Consider the following 10,459-nt stretch of genomic DNA (forward strand, 5'->3'; position numbering starts at 1 on the left):
GACATCGTAGACTTGATGAAGATCATCGGCATTATGAACCTCTATCTGTCCCTTTTTAGATTAACAAATGTTCAAATGTGTTCGTTGATACTTTCATTTAAAACCATGTAATATATTTTGTTTCTCATTGCATCATCAATGATACCTTTCCATGGATGTTTTCACTGCTACTACTGAGATGACTTGTGAGAAATACATTATTTGATACACTAAGTCTGTTTAATAGCCTTCTCTTGGTCACACAGTGGGTTCAATTATCCCTTCTGCATCAGCGTATCACATTGTTATGATTGGTTTACGGGTTTGGACATTCATCACTCATCAGAGTCTAGGGAATTATAAAAAAAATTTGTTACATTCGATCTGATAAGTATATGCATCAAAACTTTAACACGATGATTTTACCAATGAATTGAATTTGCATCAAAATCTGAATTTATATCTGTCATTAGTAAAATTAGTATTTAGTATATAGTATCTACAGCTAATTGGAGGAGTCTTCTTTAACATGTAACTGCATGAACATTTTGTTTATTTAATATATAATGGTTTCTAAAAATGAATTCATCTGACGAACATGACACAATATTCTCTCTTTTTGTAGACAGATATAGAGAGATACAAAGAGACAAAGAGATGGCACACATATGACTAAACGAAACGGCTGGTAAAACAAAAGGTTACTTATCTAACCAAGACTCAGGACATCAAAGTAGACCCGTTTGCATCTGGGATATGCTTGCTTGTTGACAAATTAATAATACTCAGGGTAGTGGCACCGGTGGAACTTGGCCGTTGCTTCCTGCTCCAGCTCCAATGGTTGGGGTTGGAGCTTCATATCCGGGGTTCGGGACAAGCGTATCATCGCCACCAGGGAGTTGGGTGCGAGGTCCGGCCCCTTGTCCACCATTATATGATGGGATTCCCCCACCTGTAAGGGGAGCTCCGGTGACAGGATTGTAAGGGTAGAACGGCTTCTTACATTTAGGAGGAAGCAATAACCTTCCAACACCGGGGATGAGAATAGTTGGTTTGGGCTCAATGGTGACAAGAAAGTCAGGGTGTTTGACATCAGTTGTCTTACGGGACTTGGGAACGTGACGTAGTCCACTCACCTTGTCTGCAGATCCAAGCAATAGGCTTAACAGCACGACAGTAACTGCACAAGTGAGAAGGGAAGAAGCCATTATTTGATCTTGTTCTAGAGAAGAAACTCGGGAAAGTTAAGACTTAGGATGAAGTCTCGTGTGTTTGTTTGGCCTTGAGGAAGGAAGGCGTTTGTGTATGTATATAGTAAATACTGAGCTAATTGTGGGAGCATTTAGCGAAGGTGAGATGATATGGTTGAAAATAAAGGGTGTGTAACAAATGGGTAGTGTGGTTATTATTAGCGAGCCTCCAAAGTTTGGTGGTAACAACGTATACACGTACTTTTGTAGTTGCCTTTTAATTATAATTCTGTCTACAGCTTTGTTGTTGCATTCTTAAATGCGGCCTCATGGACCAAACTACAGTGGGGCTGTGGGGGAGCCCAAATAGGTGAGTGTGGCTTTCATCTAATTTGCAAATATTTTCTTTAGTGCATCTGATTAAACTAATTGTTCTATTTTTTTTTTTTTAAATGAAAACGATGATGGGAGAAAAAAGAGAAAAAAAGAAACTAAAGATGCATCTTATACGTACACATCTCATGTACCCGGAGAAGAAAAAAGGAAAACAAAACGGTTGAATGCGTAAAATAAGTGTAGGAGAGAGGCTGATCATGGGACAGGGTAGGACTTATTGTTGCACATGCACTTATAAGCCATTGGACATGTCTCAGCCTCTTCCAGCGTTGCACACACAAAGCTAACCATCACAAGACGGCATGGGGAGCATGAGCCACAAGCGTGTGAGCAGTCTGGCAACCTAGACCCAGCCACCTGCACGGTGTCCGGCCTCCTCCTCTGACGCTTCAATGTCCCTGTCATCCCCACATGATGATGACCTGCACATGAACAAACTTTGAGAGCTTGAATATAGTAAAAGAGGTGTGAGGTGAGAGAAAGAGAGAAAAGCATACATACTTGGATGGGAGGGTGTTGGTAAATGCCTAGCCAAGAGAGAGCCAAAGAAGAAAGAGAGGAATACAGCAAGGAGAAGAAGAGTCTTCATGATATATTGTAAGTCGTATAGTAGAAGTAAAAATTTGAGATAAAGTGGTGTGTGGTACGTACGGCAAGAAACAAGGTATATATGATCGTTAACATAAGGTTAGGAAATTGAAGAGACTCACGGTAGAGAAGAGGAAAGTCACATGAAAACAAGATCGAACACATATGGAATGATATAAATTTTGAGGAGATGTAGTATATGAAGCCTAATTAAAAACTCTTGAACTCATTCGTGTTGCTTTGGTGAGTGTCATGAGCTTCCTCTGTCAAAAACTGAAAGTCATACTTTTGTATGCAATCACCTTTAATTGATCTTTTATAACCCTTTTTTTGTGTGACCTGCATTAATACCCCCAATTAATGTTCTTACTAAAATTAAAAAAAAAAAAAAAAGGTTGAGCATTTGCTGAGATAGAGGATGAAGGGACATTGTCTTGGGCCTGTGTTATAACATCGATGTATATTGTAGAGTTATTGTATATATACATGAATTCTGAATTCATATATAATTACGTACAGATTATACAGAATTGCACAATTTGTTTTTCAGAATTGCAATTCTTCTGTTATCCACTTGAGTCATCTCAAAATTCTAACACTAGCTACTACACTTTCTTGGCAATCAAATTAAATGTTCACTTTTAAAATAACATCTTAAGCGGTAAAATATTTAGGTTTTGAATGGTTGCTCCATACACTCCATAATATATAGTGTGTACTAACATTTTAGTATGGAGTAGAATGTACTATAGTATATATAGAGTAAACATTGGTATTTACAATACCATAAAATAGTATGCATAACACAATACCATTATGAATGATAAAAATTGGACTATAGTATGGAGTGGTGTGTACAAAAGATTAAAGAAAAGCTTTAATAATATTTTTAATCTTAATCAATAATAAGATGTTTTTATAATTACAAATCAAAATATATTATTAAGTTCAAATATGTGTAATGCTAAATAAATTCGATAAATTCGATTGAAAAGCTTCAATGATTGAAGAGAAGAGAGTACTCTCAGACTATAGTTTTTGTTTTTTGGGAATATGATTTTTTTATTGTAGATTTTAAAATTTATGAATGATCATAGGGAAATGGGGCGTTTGTCTATATGGCCTTTGTCTCAGCAAAACTTTCATAATTGGGCTTTCTGTCCGTACTTCTAAATTTAGGCTTTTTTAGTTGCGAAATGTCGGATTTACCCTCCTTGTCGATGCGCGGGATTTGCTTGCCTTCAAATGAGAGAACTGTAGAGTCGATGCGATGGGGTGACGAGTAGTTGTTTTTCTATGGCTGGGAATTGACGATGTGGCTTGCTACAACAGTTGATTAGGTTAAAGGTTCTAATCCCCAAGGATATATATGAGGGTTTGTCTTTCTGTGGACATTTGGGGAAAAATTAAAAAAACAAACCGCAAAAATTAAAAGATCTGGGTAAATTTCAGAAACTTACCTTGTGCAAGAGAAAGACAGAGATGAGCGATGAGGTAAATAACAACTACTATCCTTGTATTTCTGTGTTTCTATAATTTGTCCGATGTAGAAGGTTTGCTGTGAGTTGTGAGTTGTTGTGAGTAATTGAAGGTTTGCTGTGAGTTGTTGGTCGTGAACGTTTGCTCATAATATAGCATTACCTTAGGCTTTTTTGATCGTAGGTTGCTTTACACAGCAGTTTGGTGCTATATGCCATGTTGTTAGGCCTGTCTAGTTTGTAAAGCAAGAGAGATGTCCTCACTTTAACCTTACAATCAACATTTGTGGGTTCTGTTTTGTCTATGTTTTGTTGTCATTGATGCTTAGCGGTGACTGCATCGATCCTGTCCTTCGTAGTCTGTTCATACAATGTTCTCTCTATATTATGGCGACATTGTCATGACTGCTTTGTTGACCGCATTTCATTGATGCTCTTTCTGTAGGTGGAAGAAGTTGCAGTCGTTGTGATTGCAGGTACTTGGGAATTCTCGGAGTCTGGAGTATGGGCTTTTGTTATTGCGAAGGAATGCTATGCAAGGCTCATCAGTATGCGTTTGTCCATGAGTTATGAAGAACTGGTTTCACATGTAAATCATGAGTTTGAGCTGCAACACATGAGTCTCACGGCAAAATTGAGTTACTGGCTTCCATGTGCACTTTCGATCTTCTCCATAAACAGCAGGCCTCCAGTTATTATTACCACTACCATGGGCGTCAGAAACTTTCTCAATGTTCGGAGAGGAGCCATTCACTTAAATTTGTTGCTATCTTTGGAAGCTTTTCAGGAGGACGTAAGTGGTAGCAGGAGCGTAAGGATTCGACATACGAACAATGGTCGAGAGAATGATAGACAGATTGGTGTATCTCCAGAGTATGTTCAGGAAGCACACGAGTGCATAAGGATGTATAGCGTTGACTCTAGTGGTGCACAGACCAATGAAGGGACTAATCGACCTGGTGTCAGGCGGATGTTGTTTAATGATAGTATTGACAAAGGGAAAGGCATCGACTTAGGTGATGGGCAATTTTCCAATGGCGGGAGGGATAGTTGTCGAGTGGATGAGTGTGCCAGAGAGTTTGGAGAAGGAAGTACTGGTTGCGAGAGGTTGGTGGCAGATAGAGGTGCAGAAAAGTGGCCAGGAACAGATATTGGTGGCATAATAAGACTTGCAGATGCGGCGACACCTTCACTGTCAGATAACATCGAAGACCAGACGGAGGAGGAATATACCTGCAATTCTGAGGATGAACGGGTTCTGCATGAGGTACAACTGCTTCAAGAGCAGGCAGAGCAACTAGCCAGAGAAAAGGGGAAAGCAGTTGTTCCTCAATCACCAGATCAAATTGTGCCTGAAACACCACATCAACTTTTGCCTTACTCTGACAACTTCATTGTCCCTGATGTTGAAGCCGTCAATGATCCTGCCAGTGATGAATGTTTCACAGATGGCCTAACAGCTTCTTCCTCTGAAGCTGCGGAAGATTTGGATTCCCTCTTTTGGAATGATGTTGTTAACACTCCAACCGTTCCAGAGTTTGGGCGATCTGTTATGGAAGAAGGTGGTCCGTCATTGGTAGCACAACCTCAGGACGCGATGGCTCAAGAACCAGACGGGGGCAGAGCAGATGTTGGCGATCAGGTGCTCTCATATGTAACTACGGCAAGACATCAACCAATCTCTCGCAACACATTGGAAGATGACATTAACTTTGATCAGAATTTGCCAACTGAAGACGCAGAGCCGGTGTTTGTTGATGTCATTGATTTGACGAACACTGATGGTTGTGGACCTGTATCAGCTGTAGAAGATGCAATCTATATAGGTCGACTGTTTAAAGACAAAGACGATATGCAGAATACAGTGTCGATATATGCTATCAAACGACTTTTCTATTTTCGGCAAACAAGATCTGACCCGGAGAGGCTTATATTTGTTTGTGTTGATCCGCATTGCAGATGGAGAGTGTTTGGTCATTCTGTGTCGAAGTTCTCAAAGAATTTTGAGGTTCGGACTGCTATGTTGACCCATAGTTGCACAATTACATCAAGAGCACAATATGCAAAGCTAGCATCTTCAAAGGTTATTGCTTCTGTGTTGCACGGCAAGTACGCAAACGGTCGTCCAGGCCCTAGGGCAAATGAGATCCCACACCTTGTTCTGGCGGAGCTGAATGTCTCTGTCACTTACATGAAGGCGTGGTATGGCAAAGAAATTGCAGTTACGCACAGTAGAGGAAGTGATGCAAAAAGTTACAAGTTGTTGGCAACATATATGTATTTGCTTGAGCAAGGGAACCCTGGCACTGTGTCTAAACTGGAGCACACATATGCAGAAGATGGGAGTAAGAAGTTCAAATATTTGTTTTTTTCTTTGGCTGCAAGCATTGCAGGGATCAAGCATTGCAGGAAGGTGATACTAGTAGACGGTACAGCTATCAAATCAAAGTTCAAAGGGGTTCTGATAGCTGCAAGCATGCAGGATGCAAACTTTCAAGTTTACCCAATCGCTTTTGCTGTCGTCGACTCTGAGAATGTACCTGCTTGGACGTGGTTTTTCAGACAGCTGAGTTTAATTGTTCCAGATGCTGAAGACTTGGTAATCGTATCTGATAGGCACCGCGCTATCTATGCTGGAATTGGTGAGGTTTACCCACAGGCTTTTCATGGGGCTTGTGCAGTACACATAGAGCGAAACGTGAGACACTTTGCTGGTAAAGGGTTATCTGCATTAGTTGGCAAAGCAGCTCGTGCCTTCAATGTTGGTGATTTCAACGAGTCGTCACTGGAAATAGCTAATAGAAGCAGCCGGTGTGCAGAGTACTTGAATGAAATACCACTTGGACATTGGACTCAAGCTCACTGCCCCGCTAAGAGGTATAATATAATGAGTAGTAATGTCGCTGAAGCTCTGAATAGTGCTATAGCGAAGATGGTTGAGCTCCCAATAGTCACGATGGTTGAGTCTATTAGGACCAAGCTGATGCAGTGGTTCTGCATCAGACGAGCAAAGGCAAAAAAATTGGCTACCCTTCCTGAGCCAATAACACCTAATGTGAATAAGTTTATGCTGCGCAACCATGTAGCATCCGCAGGTTTGGCAGTTATAGCAGTCTCAGATTGGGCTTACCAAGTCAGTGAAACAGAGGGCAAGACATACTTTGTCGATCTTGAGAAGAAAAGTTGTTCTTGTATTGGGTTTCAAAAGCTTCTTATACCTTGTTGCCATGCGTTGGCTGCAGCGAGGATAAATGGTGTTTACATTCCTTCACTTGTAGGAGAAATGTATCGTGTCCCTGTTTTCGAAGCTACTTATGAGGCGCTAATATACCCTGTCCCTAATCATGGCGATGAAGAAGTCCCTGTAGCAGTTGTGGAGAATGAGTTCAACCCTCCGACTAACCCACCAGGTCCAGGACGAAGAAGGAAGAGAAGGATTCCTTCTAATGGAGAACATCCGGTAATGACCAAACTTAATCCTTCATCCCGTGTAAATTTGTATTTTAGAGTGTATACTGATTTTGATGGTTGCAGGGGAATAAAAAAAAAAATAGCCCCCCATAAGTGTTCAACATGTGGACAAGCAGGCCATAACCGAGCTACTTGTAAAAACTTCCTAGGATAAGGTATTGGATGTTATATTTGTGTTTGGTAGGTACTTCAGTGAGAGACAGGCTCAAATTACTTTCACATTGAGAATAACAATAGTTTGAATGTAAACAGAGAAACTGAGTGTCTGTTCTGTTTTCAGGTAGCGGCGGACTGTTTTTTGGGCACCAGATGCAAGTAGTAATGTTAGTCGATATATGATGAATGAAGAGGAAGTATTGGTAATTGAACTGGTTGACCTTTTTGGGGTCTATGGAGGGAAGCTGCAGTCGCATTGAAGAGGAATGTTTTTTTTTTCGAGCCTTCAGACTCTGCATTTGTAATGTGGATGAAGTACTGCAGAGCAATGTCAGTAACAAGTGGAGGTGGATATGAGAAGGTGTTGTAATGGTTTTTTGGATCATAGCTTATTACTTGAAAGACTGACTATTTATGTGTATGGTTCAAATTGTTGGTTGAACCTTTGATGGTATTTGTATGGATATTAGACATATATATATATATATATATATGAGAAAGCGTCTGGTGCATAAATGGGAAGCGGTACATATAAGATTACATATTCGACTGCAGATGAAAACACAATATATTTTATGCGACAGAGATTTGACAGTACATGAAAGTAGAGAAGACTTAAGCTACTAAAGAGAGACTAAGTTCGAGTTAACAGAATTCAGGAAAGCGAACTGCGTACATGAAAATAGAGAAGACTAAATCTACTAAAGAGAGACTCAGTTTGAGTTAACACAATTAGAGTACATATTCGACTGCAGATGAAAACAAAATATAGTTTCTGCGACAGAGATTAGCGAGTACATGAAAATAGAGAAGACTTAAGCTACTAAAGAGAGAGTAAGTTTGAGTTAATAGAAAATATAAAGCGAGCTGCGTACATGAAAATAGAGAAGACTGAACCTACTAAAGAGAGACTAAGCTGGAGTTAACACAATTCGAGAAATCGAGCTGCGTACTTGAAAGCGAAACACTTGGGACAGAGGTGGAGGACAGAGAAGTTGTTAAGGTAACAGTGTGGGAGAGTAGGAAAACGCATAAAAGGCTCATAGAAACCAGCATTTGGTGTGCCCATCTCTGTTATTTGGGTGACAACCATTTCGGCAATGCCAACTGCCTCCTCTACTGATCGAACCAAAGATAAGAATGAGAAAATTACTTCCATACCAGTGTCAAAGGACCCAGAACATATGAGGAACGTCCCTAGAGCAAAGTGAGCGTATATGTTTTCGGAAGCTGAGGACCTGAGGAGATTTATAGAGGCGTCAGAAGGTCCGGCTTGGGCAGCAAGTCGCAATCCTTCGACATACGCGACACTCTGGTTCCCAGCAGCCAAGCAGCGCAGTAAGAATGGGCGGTAAATAGAATCTTGATTCGCAAGAGGGCTTACAAAAATGAACTCGTCAATGTCAACATCATGCAAAACAGTAGGATCAAGGGCAATCCTATTGAATTCAGGACCAGATGCGAGCAAAGGTCCCAACTCACGAAAACCATCCTGGGAAACCCGTCTCACTATATCTACCAGCAAAACATGAGGAATGGAGTCCATTGAAATAGTTTGTAGTCTGATTGTTGTGTTTTAGACACTCTGTGAAGGAGTTTGAATTTGGTTGAAATATCGGGAACACTTTTTAGTGAGTCAGAGTAAACCATTAACTATAGCACCTACCAAGCGCTGTAAACTCAACCATGTAATTATGTTGTTGGTGCAACAGGAGAAGCAAGTGGGAAATTATAGAGGATATTTAATAGGTGAGTGCGTATTAAAGGCCATAACCGAGAGATAATAAGGAGAGCTCCCTAGAGGGAGACGTTAGATATAAAGTAGGCTAAAGTGGACATAAACATTGGCATAAAACCGAAATTACATGGGAAATAGACGATAAAGCCTAACATAATAGAAGATACATAACTGAAAACCAGTACAAAAAACAATCTGGACAACGGTTGGAAAGTGAGCATGGACCACACTTCGGAATATGGTCATATCTCCAAGTGTTTGCATGAGACCGAACCTTTCTTGGACCAATCTTCATGATTTGACGAAAAACAGTACTGCCAATTTCATCAGCAGCTTCGAAAGAACCAACAGATGCTACAAGTAAATTAGAATTGTAAATGGCATCTTCATAAAACCCAAGGCAAATTTGGAGGAGCGATATTGTAAAGGAAGCATGGGGGTGAGCTGCAGGTATGCTTTGTAAGAGTTGCGGAGCTGTCTCCGCATGTCCATGTTTGGTCGCAAGTTTCAAACTCTCAAGATAAGAAGCTGTTGGATTATTTGCTTGTAGACAACGGGAGAAGAAAGGACGGTAAGGGGAAGTGAGGTTAATAAGATTTGGATTTTCGAAGAGGAATTGCAGTGAAATTGTATGTAGAACGCTAGGATGGGAAGCAAGACCGGAGTAAAACTTTGATGTAGAAAGCATACCTGAGAGATCAGCAAATGTAGAACGACCAACTCGAGAGGCAATGTCAAGTGCGACATGAATATCAAGTTTATCCATTTGAGGAAACAAAATGTTTCAGTAGAGAGAGAGAGATTGAAGAGTTAGAGGTGATGTACATAAAGTGAGTATTTATGGTGGTAAACAAATACATTAAAGTCGGGTACTAAGGTGTGTATGATGAGATACAGAACAAGAAGCGTAGTAGACTTGTATCTGAGTTGGCATAGATAGTATTGCAGGTATCTGTTGTCCTATATGTTTGACTAAATGGCAAAGGGTTTCAGTAAGAGATGTGTTAGAGATGACTTTAGTGGGGATAGAATTCAAGGCTAAGCGTTTTAGTAGATATGAGATTTCCATCTGCATTGAATGTTTTATCGAGTGCGAAATTACAACAGCAAACAGTTGTAAGGAATTGGAGACCATTACCATAAAATTAATTTATAATTCCTGCAAACTAACGTTGAAGGGGACTTAATGAGTAAAAGAGGCAGTAATGATAAGCGGAGTTGTTTCTGAGGAATGCGATGCCGGTTAGCCGGGCTCGATAGAGACTTGCTCTACATGGAGGTGTGTACCATATTCTGGTCTGACCAAATGGGGTGTCAGACGGGAGAGTTTGTCATGAAGATGGTACACGTCTGGTGGAATTAAGTTGAGAGGAAACATTCCTGCTGCTGACGTTATGATCTACACCATTGTTATTAGCTGGATATTGCTTGGTCTGACATCGACACCCGAGTTTGCTGTGGAT

General features: G+C 40.4%; 2 protein-coding genes and 1 pseudogene across 2 annotated transcripts; 1 reads left to right on the forward strand and 2 right to left on the reverse strand.

Annotated features, from left to right (window-relative positions):
* Positions 1-515: 515 nt before the first annotated feature.
* Positions 516-1,274, reverse strand: LOC104747766 (putative cell wall protein pseudogene; annotated as a pseudogene).
* On the reverse strand, positions 516-2,286 carry LOC147927459 (protein EPIDERMAL PATTERNING FACTOR 1). Its single transcript, XM_087488992.1, has 2 exons — positions 2,067-2,286; positions 516-1,987 (listed from the first exon to the last, which is right to left on the reverse strand). The coding sequence occupies exons 1-2, from the start codon at positions 2,152-2,154 to the stop codon at positions 1,761-1,763; spliced, it is 315 nt and encodes a 104-aa protein (XP_087345118.1). The 5' UTR covers positions 2,155-2,286; the 3' UTR covers positions 516-1,760.
* Positions 2,287-3,642: 1,356 nt separating this feature from the next.
* Positions 3,643-7,298, forward strand: LOC104748886 (uncharacterized). Its single transcript, XM_087487465.1, has 4 exons — positions 3,643-3,647; positions 3,745-3,751; positions 4,077-7,091; positions 7,287-7,298. Exons 1-4 carry the CDS (start codon positions 3,643-3,645, stop codon positions 7,296-7,298), a joined length of 3,039 nt encoding a protein of 1,012 aa, XP_087343591.1.
* The last annotated feature ends 3,161 nt before the right edge of the window (positions 7,299-10,459 follow it).

This window comes from Camelina sativa, chromosome 15, assembly GCF_030686135.1.
Source record: "Camelina sativa cultivar CO46 ecotype springtype chromosome 15, ASM3068613v1".
NCBI lineage: Eukaryota > Viridiplantae > Streptophyta > Magnoliopsida > Brassicales > Brassicaceae > Camelina > Camelina sativa.

What these genes read in the sequence shown, in the direction of transcription:
- LOC147927459 (XM_087488992.1), bottom strand. Translation starts at nt 2,154, where the DNA reads ATGAAGACTCTTCTTCTCCTTGCTGTATTCCTCTCTTTCTTCTTTGGC. An exon ending in ACCAACACCCTCCCATCCAA is followed by an intron (nt 1,988 to 2,066) that starts GTATGTATGCTT and finishes GTTCATGTGCAG; the next exon opens with GTCATCATCATGTGGGGATG.